At 38.9% G+C, this 15,008-nt stretch overlaps 1 protein-coding gene across 1 annotated transcript in view; it reads right to left on the reverse strand.

The window, feature by feature from the left end:
• The window catches only part of LOC150086496 (glutamate receptor ionotropic, NMDA 2B-like), a 68,723-nt gene that overhangs the window by 14,299 nt on the left and 39,416 nt on the right, over window positions 1-15,008 (reverse strand). Inside the window, exons 2-4 of the mRNA XM_090371439.1 lie at window positions 5,619-6,218; window positions 677-858; window positions 333-583 (exon numbers count right to left, since the gene is read on the reverse strand). Coding sequence (XP_090227565.1) covers window positions 333-583; window positions 677-858; window positions 5,619-6,176 — 991 coding nt within the window. The 5' untranslated portion in view covers window positions 6,177-6,218. The remainder of the gene's footprint in view (window positions 1-332; window positions 584-676; window positions 859-5,618; window positions 6,219-15,008) is intronic.

Raw genomic sequence — 15,008 nt, forward strand, 5'->3', positions numbered from 1 at the left:
CACGAAATTATATGTCCAAAATAGAAATGAAACAAAAACCCGAAATACATGAATGGGTGCAAGAATTGGGTCCTGTCAATCAACCAGCTCCAAGTACAAAAATTATTTAAAACAAATCGAGATTTAATTTTAAATTATAATTAACTGGACACTGTTGATGCCTGTTATGCAAATTTTAATAGCATAGTAGGATGCCATCGACTTAGGATGGTGTCGATGGACACCTACTTCTTTTATTGGAACACTACATGATGAATCCTTTAACCACTAGAAAAACTTTCAAGCGAAACACAAAAACTTATAAATTTGCAATATGAATTAACTACATGTACCTAACATTCCTGATGGAAATTCCGATGGTGCAATATCAGTGGGAGTTCCGACCACAGACTGGGTGACAATCCACACATAATTTTTCCCTGTTAGAAGAAGATTATTGGCTGCTGCAAGGATTCCTACCGCTTCATCCCTACTACAATAAAGGAGAATAACTCTGGCTTCGCTGTTAATTAACTCGTGCAGCTCAAGTTCGATCTCATGTCGTTCTGTGGACTTGATGAGAAAAATACCGAGGATATTGTACCTGAAATAGGGAGAAAGTCAACGGATCAAAGAAGAACCACCATTTGATTTTACATTGGTGAGAAAATCAATTCATTCACATTCAGAAACTTACTTATAATCATTCACGGTCAATACTTGATCTCTGACAGCTCGCACGAAGTCATTGTGACCTCCAATTTGAGTCGTTATAATTGAGAACTGAGACCACGAATAGCGTCTAAGTATACTTAACATGGCTGCCGATTGATGCTCGACAGAGGGCGCTAACTGCAGAACTCTGGATTCAGATCCTCGCTACAGTAAACAAAGCAATTTGTGAGTTTTCAAAAGCAGAAGGAAACCGCAGCTTAAATTTGGTAATATTATAAGTCGCCATGGTAACTGAATGGATATATTTTAGCCGAATAAATTAGGCTTAATTTTATACTATATTTAAATACACAAAATATATTGACAATACCTGATTCTGTATCCATTTCGTCAGCAGGAAAAAAGAAAAGAAAACAGAAATTATGACGAAATAATTTTTAATCCACGATATATATTACCAGATTAAAAATAAAAATGGTACTATAATAGGCGAAACTAGCGCCATCTACAGTTTATTATAAGAACTTTAATAACTTTATCGCTTACACCTGTTGAGCAGTGATAGAACTTTTTTGTGGTGTGTAAATTAACGCCATCTAGTGACGTTAACACTAACTAATTTTTAAAAATACATTTAATAGTTTTTAGGCTGATATATTTTCAGATTTATAGTATTTATACATGTCACAGTATTGGATAAACAGAAATGAACAGCTTTTGCTGCTCAGTTCACAAGAAACGTTGCAGCAGAATTACAGAATACTTCAATGTAGGAGTAAAAATTCGATTTTGAATATATATCGGGTCTCACTATTGACCACACAACATCTACGATGTCACTCCTCTGGAAACTCTTCCAAAAAAAAGCAATACACACACTGGTGAATGGAAGGGATTACTGAGACGAATCGTTATCTTACAGTAGTCAATATGACTTTGATAAGAGGATGTGCTCTGAGTCTGTGCTATTACAGCGGTGGCAGTCTACGCAGATTTAAGAAATAAAAGGGAACTGTATATGGTGAGCGAAGGAAGGAAATTTCCTAGGAAATGTTTGCTGTGACCTGGAAATCCATACAGGCCTCTGAACAATCTCAGAAAAATGCTTTTGTATCGATTAAAGACATCCACTTTTTCATATGAAGGCATCAACTGGTGTTTTTCGTGCTTTGCGTAATAATTTAAACTCTTTAAGTGCCATTGTGTCACAGCCAATATATTAGTGCGTCTTTTAATACCAAGTTTTTAATACGAATATTTCTTTTAGTACGGAGACACCTCCCTTCTTTGTGCAATGTTATTCGCAATCGCCCCATGTCCTTTGTTACCTAATTAGATGTTTAGTTACAATGGATAAAGGTGTGGTCTAGTAGTAAAAGACAGAGTGATTATTAATGGGCATTGGTTTTCTTCCACTAATGAGGTTAGAGTCCCTCAGGGACGCTAACAACTCTAACAGCTCTAATAAGGTGCTGGGCCCCTTATTATTATTTTTTTAAACATATTTTAATGATACTGATGAAGGCATAACAAGCTTAATGTCTTAAGTTTTCTGATGATACAAAGGCTGGAAGGCTGGTTAATCACAGGAATCAAAGCGTACTACTAAAACAAGTCCTAGAAAAATTAGACAGATGGACTAAGAAGTGGCAGTTGAAGTCTAATATTGATAAACGCAAGGTGCTGCCGAGGTAGTGGAGCGAAAAATATTTTGGGGGTAATTGTACAGCAAGTTCTCAGAGAACTTGCTGTACAATTGCAGACAGGATGCTTCAGTATTGTACACGGTCTGGAAACGTAATTTTAGGAATCACGTGGATATGCTAGAACGGGGAAAGACAAAAGCTACCAGGTTATTCATGGGCAGACAAAGGCTACTCTTACCAGGAAAGACTTCACTTCTGCATATTGCAGAGTCTGGAAACTAACACCCGCGAGGGAATCTGTTTTATGTGTTTAAGGCTCGAAATGGATTGAGCAAGCTCAGTGCCGATGGCATTCTTCTTCTTGTTCAGACTACACACATGAAGGAAGGCATATATGCAAATTGAAGAAGGATGGTTGAAGAACAGACGTTCGAAAATTTGACCTCAACCAGCGGGTAATTCATTGTTGGAACAAACTTCCACCTGGTGTTGTAGATGTGATTCAAGGAAGAACTATAGAGAAACTATTAGAGACGATGGACAGGTGTTTATGGAAAGTGTTTTTCAGTTAATGCTGCATACGCTTGCTTCTGTGCATTATTTGCCACTAATCCCCATAATATTAATCTCCACAATACTCCACTTTACCACCAGTACAAAGCATACACTGGAAGGAGTTCAAGCATCTGCTCTGACCGGCTCAATCCATGATCTCAATCCCGTTGAGCAGTGAGATGAACCGGAAAGGTGTGTTCGCCCGTATAGCCCACATCACTCCAGAAACCGAGGACAGTTTTGTTACACGAATGGTTCAGTACTGCTTCGTGAGTTTCTCGCCACACTCTCTGCGTACCATCAGCACAAAACAAAGCGTATCGTAATTTGTCTTACCACATGACTTTCTTCCATTATTCCACTGTCCAATGATGACGTTCTCAGCACTACTGCACGCGGATTTTTCTGTTTTTTCTTGAACAAGTGGCTTCCGAATAGGCATGCGACTGTCAATACCCAATTTATTTAATTCCTTGCGCAAGAACGGGTTGACATAGGGCAGTACTGGACTTGGTTGAGTTCAGATGTTATTTTCTGAATACTGGATGTCCTATTTTTCTACAGTCCTCCTTAGAGTACAACGGCTTTACTCTTGAAATATTGGTTTTCTGCCTTTGAGATGTGGACGAATCGCTTGCTTTCCAATAATAAAAAACCTTCGAGATGGATGCTTTTGAGAAACCAGTTATTTGTATTCAATCGCATTTCTTTCTTCTGTGATTGTCTTACTACAAAGTTTCTTATTTTTTGGCTAGTATGTGTATTAGTTGGTAAATTACTGAAAAAATTAAAAACAAAAAAAAAAAAAAAACAAATTTGCTTCGAATGGCTGAAGGAAACGGGAATCTTCCATTATTCCAAGTACGTACATCTGATATATCTAAACACGCTTTAAGAAATTTCCCCCAGAATACACCAATGACCTTTCGGTAAAAGCTGAACGAAACAGTCTGTCATATGAGCAAATGGAATTCGAAAATCGAAAGCAATGGGAGGGGTGGGAGGTCTCAGAAGAAGACTTCGAAGCGAGAATACGTCGCTGACAATATTTCAACCACCCTTTAACGTTGAAAGCATCGAGGGCGAAATGAATGGAGAATTTGTACACTTTTATGGTTCTCTGATGTTCAGAAAGAGAACATTGGACAGTTTAGACCAAGAAATTCAGCTGCTTATCTTTAGCAACTACGCAACAGCGACACACGGTGCATTAGCTTGTCTATCTTTCTTGAATACTGGCGAATGAAATCGCTTCAAATAACAACCTGCTACTGCTGTTATACGAAACTGCAAAAGATGCTCTTGGCAGGGAACTGTAAACAGACCACTCCAAGCCACATAAAGCGAATCCCTGCGAAAATATTCCCAAAATAGCGATGTCCTTCAGGAACTATCACACATCGGAAGCAATTGGAGAGAGAGAGAGAGAGAGAGAGATTTTAATAACAAGGCGGTTGGATTTCTATGGATAACTTCTCTGACTCCACGTGGCAGTCCAGCCAAGTACAAACAGAAAAATTTATTTTATTTATTTATTTAAATAAACAGATAGGGAGAAAGATAGAAATATTAAAATAGTCAGATAGATTAAAATCACCGGCCTAAATATTTATTACTTGACCTTTACACCGAGTTGGCTTTGCATTAACAACACCACCCTTTTCTAGGATTAGACTGGTCTGTGAAGCTCAGAAAGGTTGAAAGCCAGGAATAGCTGATATAAGATTTTATTTCGCACACATGGCGATCGATTTTTGAGTGCCTGAGAGGAAGAATGGGTTGGCGTCGAGATCATTTCGACTTCGAATGTGGAATGATTGTGGGGACAGGATGTGCTGGTGACAGTATTTCGACAACAACCAAAGTGTTAAGTGCTCTCGATCTGTGGTGTCACGAGTGCCGTGCTTGACTCAACAGCGGAACAACTATAGCCAAAGGTCACACGTTGGACAGTCACGTGTTGTCGACGTCTGTGGTGAGCGTCATTTGTCTCACCTCGTAACGTCTCACGGGTGCCCATGCTCACTGCGAGAAATTGTGCCTTGCCATGGACACATTAGCACCAACATTGGACATCATACGATGGGTGTAAACGCATTTGGAGAAAGTAACACGAGGTCAAGGCACCTGGATGCTCTGTTAGTGTTCGGCAGGCTGGAGGTAGTGGTGTTGTTATGGTTTGGGGACTGTTTTCATGGCATGCCCTAGGTCCTCTGATCACTGTTAATTAGCGGCTTGATGGGAACACCTGCCTTTCTGTCATCGCCGACCAATTACATCCCTTTACGATGACAATGCATCCACTAGCAACAAGACAACGTGCCATGCCACAAAGCTAGGCAGGTTGCTAACTGGGTTCAGAATCACGACAATGACTTTTTCTCCGTCCTTCTATGGCCACCCAATTCAGCCGATCTCGATGGAAGTGAACATCAATGTTGTGGACATTCGATGCTGTGGCCATCCACTTGACAATATGCGAGTATTATGGACATATTGTGCAACACATGGGTAGCATTACCAGAGGACACCCCCCAACACCTTATGGAGTCCATGCCAATATGTGTACGGGCTGTATCATTGGCAAAAGGTAATCCCAGCAGGTATTAGGTAGGTGTTGCTAATGGAAAGCCAACTCAGTGTATAATACAGAAAAGGAGAAATCAAATAAAGTGGAAGTCAAGATACATGATATAAATCTTTGATATTATCATGCAGTGATGGGAATAGTTGCTCTAAAAGTTATGTCACTTAAAACCTTACCTGTTCCAAGCCGATGTTATCTGCATTCCAAGCAATCACAGGAATCCCCAAATATCCCGTCAGTTGAAGGATGTATTGTGCAGACGCTGCATTCCTTCCATAAACCTTTGAGTTGGTAAAATAAAGGATAGCGATAACATCGTTGACTAGCAATTCGTAACAGAGCTTCCTAATGACCTCATCTGGGGTTGGGGTAAGAGACAGATGCGACACTGGAACTGATGCGATGTGAAAGTACTTGGTGAAGGTGAAATTGGTGTATCGGTTTTTTAAAATATTTTCTACCGTTTCCTTTATGTACTTGGTGTATTGTCTCTTCAAGGTGATTCGGGACGTTTCTGGTAGTAGAGCGCCAAAGGTGATGTTCTGATAGCGATCTGCAGTCTCGACAGGGGTTGCCTTCGTCAGTACAATTACCATCAAGAGAAACCAGACAAGAAGAAAATAAATATTTTTAAAATGGCATCTCATAGAGGTCGCCATATTCGCGCTTTGCAAATTGCTAAGTATTTCGCACGGAGTTCTGGATGTCAGGCGTTGCTGGGCAACGGGCACCATTCACTTTCCATTTTTCTTTGCTCACAACTTGCAGGATGACACCTATAACAAATAAATTAACTTGTTACAGAAATAAAATGAGTTTATGATTATTATATATATATATATATATATATATATATATTGAGTGGATACTTTATGTAGAATACCTGATAGCCAGTAGGTTTCTTTATACAGCATTCCTTGTGGCATGGACTCAAACCGAAAGCATGCCACAGGAATGTTCATACACCCTCCATGTTGACCCAATTGCTTCAAACGGTTGCTGCAAATAGGATGGTTGATGATTTCTACTCCTCATTCCACTGCTAATTAGACTGAACTCTGGTGAATGGGGAGGTCACCACAGTAGGATCAACTCACTCTCACCTTCCTGGAGTCTAACAATTTGGGCCTTGTGACTTGGCGCATTATCCCATTGGAAGAACCCATTCACAGATGGATGCACTATAGCCTTGAAGGGATATGCCTGGTCGGAAACAATTTCCCTGTTGCATTCAAATGTTGCTCTATTAATACCAAGGAGCAAAATATGCACCATGAAAACGCTCTCCAGACCATTATACCGCTGCCGTCAACCTGGATTGGTGAGGACCCGGCAGGATGGGTGCACGAACTTGCTGTTTTCGCCATATCATATTATAACGCCATATCATATGGCGAGATACTTCCGAGATACTCATACCATACCACGTTCCAAGTCACTTAAATCTTTCTCATGCCCATTCTTTCACTGAATTACACGCATCCAGAATTTTCTATATTCCTTCTACACCTTTCTGAAATAGTCCCGAATATTCCAGAAAGGTGTAGAAGAATCCTTAATGTGGTAGAAAACTGCAGAAGACTCGTGAATGTGGTAGAACATTGTAAAAGATTCCTGAATGTGGCAGAACGTTGTAGAAGATCCCGGAATGTGGTAGAACGTTGTAGATGATTCTAGAATATTCTTGAAGTGGGAGTATTGTTTCAATAGATTGTAGATGATGCTAGAGTGTTATGAAAAAATATAAATTAAAGAGTAAGAGCTGTAACTTATAAAACGAATACCCATCATTCAGAAAATTTCGCTTTCTGATAAACTTAGCAAGAAATAAGAAACTGAGCGTTGAAAACAGAAGTGCTTTTTATAACTCTGTATAAAGACAGTTATTCCATGATAAGTATTGGCAAAAAACTAGATGGTTCATTTATAGGAGTACAAATTACCATTCGACGATTCAAGAAGACTGGCAGTCCATTAGTCCAGTGTAATAGGGATTGCTTTAGAGTGCGTTGCCGATTGAACACATTTGTTGCAAAATTTTGTGGAGTTGGGAAGGCTGGTAGTGTGCAAGAAGAAATACTTCGTTATCAGGAGCAAAGTTTGCAATGCAGGAGCTTAACGATGCTCTAAAATCACTGTATAAGTTGTAGTTATATAAGATGTCTGTCCAGTCTTCTGTATCTCCACATAAACATAAATCCGTACGGTATAAATTAATTCCATCCACAGGAATGTTTCTGCGAACTCTGCAGCAGAGTCCTCTAAAGGCCAGATGTAAATTCAGAGGTAATGCACTAAACAGTACCTGTAGAACAGCCGTTGAAACTGTCCTGCAGGTTCTGACAGAAGCTAAGAGCATAGTGCGTTGGAGGAAGAATAGCTTTAATTGAAATTTCTTGTTAACTGATGAAAAACCAATCACCAGCTCTGCAAATTATCATCGGGATAAAAACTGCGTTATAATATAAAGCTACAGTTTCAAGCCGGATAGACACATGTTTGGGTTAATCAGATAAGAGATCATCGATTGGAAATAATCTATCTAATATACTCTCCATTGTATCAGTCCAATCTGTTTCTAGCTAATATATAAAGAAAACCCTTATTAACCTGATCCGTTACCACTGGAACGGATCAGGTTAATCCAAGACGTTCTCTTTGCACTAGCCATCGCTTTATTATACTCCATTGAAGCTATTCTAAGCGAATGGTTGATTAGAAAGACTGATCACATAAAGGTTTTGAGCTAATATCTTAGAACAGTTAACCCGTACATCTGTGCGATTGATAAGGAACCCTGTCTGTTTATTTGCAGAATTTTAATGAGGTGGTACAAAGATTTCCACTGAAGGTAATGAGAGCTGAATTATTCATAATTAGTTCTGATTGGTATCTGTTCAATGACCTTCTATAAGCATGGCAATGTACATTACGGACGGAATTATGAAATTCTCTTTGTGATCGCTTGCAATTTATGCATGATGGAGGCTCATCTTTATGTGGACACTCAGAGATCACCGACTGCTATTGCTGCAATGCCCATATGTAGGGTTATTGTGGGAACAATACTGAGATGTCTGCTCCTTGCCAAGACAAAAAGAACACTTTATCATAAAAGAAAAATGCCAATATTTATGGGCGCTCCATTAAAGAAAATTCTCGATAAGTGACAACACATTTGCAAAAATTGTGAACGAAAATTCCACCACCAAATAAACAGGATTTGAAGATCTTGCCTTGGTATTAAATCGAAACGTTCTATCCTGTTTAATTTTATCAAATGTGAAACCATAGTCTTTATCTCATCTAGAGTCATATCTTTGGGAACGTCGACGGTCGGAATTGAACGCTTAGGGGGTGTTTAGAATGATGCCTTGAAAATCAGTTTTACTTGGCCGTTTAAAGGATTACTCCTTTATTTCTAGCAAGTTTTTGAGCTTTAACTCTGTCTTGAAGAAGACCTTCTTCAAAGATTTGGTAACCAGTTCTTTGATATCTTGACTGTCGCTCTCAAAATAATCACAGTTTGGTGTTCCCTAAGAGAGAATTAGTGAACATCAGTGGGTACGAGATGTATTTGATCTCTAGGAGAGCCAGGCAGGCCTCCTTGCACGACCTGAGCGCTCGTGGGTAGCACAGTTGGTAGGATCACTGTCCTCCACAGACCGGGTGGAAAAGACCTGAGTTCGGGTCCCACGTTGTGAAAAAGTGAGGCCTTTTTCACAACGTGGCTGAAATAATCAGTCTCAGGCGAGGGCAGCATGGTTTTTTCTCCCAGAAACTCGGGTTCCAGCAAATCAACTTCTGAACACCTGACATAAACAAATGTTTGTATACTCTAAAGCAGAAGAGTAAGTTCATATTTAGTAGTTGCGTTGCAGAATTCAGTGCACTCAGATATATGAAAAAATCTTCAGTCACCCAGTAAATTCAGTTACCAACCAGAGCAAATCTAGTGTTCAGGAGCCTACATAGGAGAGAATATTTTTATAAACATAAACACACGTGTACTTCTCAGGAGACTTCTCCGTGCTTGTCTTGAGTACCGTTCAATGAAATCTAATTGTGCCCACAGAAGAGAAACGAGTCGGGATACACACAATCAAATTTAAAGCTTCCTAAATCTAATTTGGGGGAAGACGGAAATAGAAAAATCATTCGCCTGCCTTTAAAGAAAAGAAAACAAAAATACTGGAGGAACATTGGTTCGATGTGTTTCTGATGGTTCATCATCATATTCCCGAAGTTCTCTTCCACATTATCATACAATATGAAAAGATAGTGTAAAAGAACTGAGTGAAAACGCCAGAAGGAAGTTTTTTACATCTTTGATGTTTTCTTAATTCAGCGAAGGAGGAGGAGATGTTTGGATTTTCCCTCCAACCATTTTATAACTTTATATTGCTTGGTTATTGTTTTGCATAATTATATCTACGTGTGTTTCTTTAATACAATGCATAAAATGCGTATGTAAATTTTAGTTCCCTTAGATGGAAAGAGACAAAAGAAGAGAGATTATACGCGCACTGGCAAAAATATTAGAACCCTTTATTTCAATTTCTAGAAGGGCCTATATTACTACGTGGCTGAGTTAGTTGGTTTCAGGTGAGGCTAGCATGGTTTTTATTTCCGGAAACTGTGGGTTTTCATCCAGCAAACAGCAACTCGGCCGCAGAACTCCAGCAATTCACTGAGTCGGGCTCAATATGGCCTCAGTTGCTGATGCACCTAAAAAAATCTGGTTTTTCATCCAGCAAGAGGACGCCTCATAGCGTCAGTTGCTCAAACGCAACTTCCTTTCTATTAAGGCCCAACCAATGGAGAGGGAACCAACAAAATCGCAACATTCAATGAAGTGAGCTACACCAGACTCACTCGCACAATACAAAAGAAGAAATTGAGGAATTAAAATAGATAAAGGATTCCAATCCTGCACAGAATATAGATTCGTGTAAGCAATCTGATACAGATAGATGTCAGCAAGTAGAAGGACTAGAATAATCTGACAAGTATGACCGATAGTAAATTCCGATGTCTGTTGTACCACAACCTCCTGGAAAGTCAGAAAGGTATTTTTATTCGAGACTAGATGATTTTCATTGGCTGCAGAGAAGTCCAAGATCGGGGGGAGGATAGAAAGAGCCTAAGGTGTTGATAAAGAGTGGAAAAGTAGATTCATGAAATGAGGTAGACAAACCAGGAAAGAACCATTTCTTAGTTGAAGTAAATAATATTTTAGGAAACTTTGGTCACGGTTCCTTTTGAGAATTGGTACTACAAAGTGTGGAATTCCATTGATCATGAAGAACGTTCCAAATTCTGATTTTTTTGTATCAGCTGTGGTATCTATATCAATGTTAGAGAAATGTTAGAAATGTTTTCTTTATATGGCAAAAATATCCTTTTTAAATTAAGCGCAGATTTAGTGGGAGAAATCCAGAGATGGCGTGAAGTGAGGGTTATAAACCATTCTGCAAGTTCTTAACATGGCTAGAAGGAAGCTACTGAATGCTTCGTGAATTGCTCTTAAGTTTTCTCCTTTAATAACCCCCATAAAAAGTCTGGTGATGTTAAAGGAGGAGACCTAAGTAGCCAAAGTCCTGGTGATAAGATTCGAATCCTCAAAAACTCTATGGCAAGTTTCCACGTCCTTTTGGAGTCAGGTATCTCTTTTATTTTTCTCTAGAAATGCAATAAACTGCTGTCATCTCTGATGTCTTGGGAAATATCAGAGGTGACAGTTTGTTCAAAAAATATGGATCTGACTATCCTTCTTCGAAATATGCTACACCAAACTCCGATGTTCTGGGCGTGTAAGGGGGAGTTTAGTTGTTGTTCGAGAAGTCTACATTAGTCTACACAATTGTGAAAACCAAGGAAATCACTGGGGTATCGAAAGCAATCATCTGAAAAGTATACAATGGGTAGAAGATGAAAGGAGAATGCAGCTCTAAAAGAAAGTCGGTACTCAGAACGAGTCCGCAATATATGCAAATTGTGCATCACAACAGAAGGTCCAATATGTAGAAAATTACTGCAAAAATCAATTTCAGCAAAGAAAGACCCATTTCCAAACGAACTATGAGACAAGAATTGAAGAATCAGTCGTGTGTGTATATGGAAGCCACCTCTTTCTTTAAACAACCGAATGATTCGACTGGAGTGGTACCGTCAATGCCAAGACTGGACTGTGGAACATTGAAAAAAGTTGACATGGCCAAAGCGTCGAGCCTCAAGAAGCTCTCAATCGAGATTGTCTTATGTCCACCACTCAAGCTTCTGGAGGTAGTATCATGGTGTTGAGTACCTTCTGTTGGTACGGACGAGTTCACTCATTCCATAAGAACGTTGTGCTACGTTCAATGAATATCCTTTTGTCCTATCGAACCAATTTCACTCTGAAATGTTTCATTTTCACACGGATTGCGCTGGAGTCTATTAAGGCTGCAACCCAACTATCCACCGTGCAAAAATTGCATATAAATGGTTCGAGCAACAATCCAAAGATTTCCAACATTTACCCTGGCTGCCTAATTCACAAGATCTGAGTCCAATTAAGAATATCTGGGATATGTTGGAAAAGGGCAGTTCTCTACCAACCATAATACAATCGTTGACAAATATCCTGATGGAAGAACCGACAAATCTGGACATAGTTTCCCTCAGACTTCTGGTGGAATCCATGTCATTATGTATACATCCTTTAATTCGAGAAAAAGGTGGCCATACTAGAACTTGAATAGAATAGTTTCTAATGTTTTCATCAGTGAGTTTAGGAGAAAAAAGTTTCACGATCCAAAGTATAATTGCTTTTCTTAAGGAGTATTGACTTGAATTTTACGTTATTTAAATATCTTTCTTTAAGAAAATACATTTTAAATTACTAAAATGCATTTTCTTAAAGAAAGATATTCTGTAAAGAAATGGAAAAAAAAAGTTGAAACAGTTTTCTATCTGGAGAGTTTATATCATTAATTCTTCTTGGGAGATTTCTTCAGACCTGCTTGTTAACTTCTTGACGGGTTTCTTCCCGCCCTTTTACACTCTTGGCAACTTTCCAGAAGACACTCAGCTACTCCGAGCTACTTCCTTCGTGTCTTTGCATCCTTTTTCTGATTTTCTTACATCTCCCTACTTGGACAGACGCACATCTCAGAGTGGGCACACGGATGGGAATAAAATGAATGGAAGTTCGCAGTTGCAGAACGTCACGATGGAGTAGAACTTCTGAAATGAAACAAACTGAAAAGTAGAGAGAGAGAGAGAGAAGAAAGATAAATACATGAGATAAATAAAACAGAGAAATAGAAAATAAATAGAGAGAGAGAACAGCAGGATAAGTAAAGAGGAACTGTGATAAATAGAGAAAATAAATGGACACAGAAGACATATAGAAAGAGAGAAGATAAACAGAAAGAATGAGAGGAAAAACACTATTGGGACACTATCAAGGCCCCACCTGTGACTCCTTTGGGTCGAATTTTGGCAGGGCAGAACCCGGTTGTTCGGCGACCACGAAATCCTCTGCTTTCATCTTCATACTGTTAGTAATGTGGACAAGCAGGGGACAGTATCACACACGTTTGAGTTGCAGTAGTTCGAATCCATGAAGGACAAATACGGTGATGTTCTTTTGGAGTTGCAAGCATCCCTGACCTCATGTGGTTGTCCCGAAGTATAAACAGAATTTTTGTTTATGTTGGAAGTGGCCATCCGGTGCTGCCATCAGAGATCGAAGTGGATTGTCCACACCACAAAGAGAATTGGCCGAAGTTCTGTATCATCAGGCAATAGAAGAAGTTCGTGTAGTGCAATATCACTATTTGTTTTTACTTAAAGTGATTTGTAGTGTTCTTCGAGCTCTACGAATCTCTTAGAAATATTTTGAATTCTTTTTGAAACTCCATTTTCTCCAATACAACTTTGGTAATAGGGAAGTATTCATCTTTGGTGATTCTAATGATCGTAACTTCAACTGGCTTCAATTTTCTGGTTGTACTGACCCAGCTGGAGGGAATGCTAAGGCTGTTGATATTACTAATAACCTAACAGAACTTGTCAATTTAAATATTAGACCACCAGACATAGAGAATGATCCGAACTGATCCATGTTGACTCAATTGCTTCCAACAGTTCCTGCTAATTGGATGGTTGTGGGTCTGTACTTAGAAAAACTTGTTTCACCTCATTTTATAAGTAGGTGTATGTAATAAAGTGGCCATTGAGTGCATTTGCTCATATCATCTCGATGAATCTTCTTGAAGGGATGAATCTTTCCTTCTGCGTGGAAATTTGCTCATAACCATGCCAATTCCTGGAACAGGTAAAATATCCCTCCCTTGCAACTATCATCTCAATGGACTTGCCCCAACTCTTTCCAAAGTAATGAAGAAATCCATCCAACTATCTGGAAGCCTTCGATCAGAACAATGATCGATCGCCAATATGGTCGATTCACTAGTGATATACTGACCTACTCATCTTTGGACAAATTCGATGAGAAGTTTGTTAAATCTCAAGCAGTTGTTCTTGACATTTCCAAGACTTTTGAAGTTTTTTACGTAGGTCTTCTAAACAAGCTCCCATCTTATGGATTTCCTTCTATTTTTTTTATAATTGGATATCCAGCGTTTCTCTGACTGCTCACGAGTAACGATTGATGGTACTCTGTCTTCCAACTTTATAAATAATGCCGGAATCCTTTTCCTCTCTGCTTTTCCCATAATAACGACTTTCTTCCACTGACTTGAAATCTTTTCGATAGTTTTGATGATCGACAGACTCTGCACAAACAGTTTCAACATCTCGAATATCCACCACCACTTCGTTAAATTTTGATTTTTTCCAGGGAAGGGGGAGAATAAAACTTGGTTGGCTTTATTAAGAGCTAACTTTGGGTATCATCTTATTTATCCTTAAAAACAGTTTGGTCCAATTCTTGTTTTCAACAACCCATGGAATTCTACAAACCCAATCTAAACCCAACTTTTCCATGAAAAATACAATGGACGAAACGTTAAAAGAAGTTAAATTCTTTGGAATTTATTCCAAAGAATTTTGCATAATTCAATTGAATGGAAAGTAATGAAAGTAGTAGGAATGGTAAACTTGAAAGTAAAGCAAGATTTCTAGGAAAACACATTAAAATCCTCAAGGATCCTTTTTTCGACTCTGGAAGGCCTTTGGCCGGAGACAGGGAAGGAGAGTTTTAAATCCCGTTGTTAGACTGCGATAGATTCCCTTCTTTTCTTTTGCTCAAAGAAGAGGAGAAATGGAAAAGGAAAGATAGAAAAAATAGTCGAAAACTTTTAACTCCGATAGAAATAAGAAAGTGAAAGAAAAATGCGCGAGACATCTGAGAACCTTCGTGTTCGTAGAGCACGTTTCACCAAGACGGATTTCCGTTTCATTTTTGTTCATCCGGTTTCCGGTACAGAATTTCTCATTCTTCTAAAAATGTTTAAAGGAGACTTAAGAGAATTTGTAGTTGGGAAATCTTCTATGAAGGAGAACAACCCCTAATTAATATCATTTATTGCGTTAAAGCGGTGGTTTTCAACCGGGGT

The sequence above is a fragment of the Mastigoproctus giganteus genome, chromosome 4 (genome assembly GCF_048544385.1).
Source record: "Mastigoproctus giganteus isolate SK-2022 chromosome 4, ASM4854438v1, whole genome shotgun sequence".
Taxonomy (NCBI): Eukaryota; Metazoa; Arthropoda; class Arachnida; order Uropygi; family Thelyphonidae; genus Mastigoproctus; species Mastigoproctus giganteus.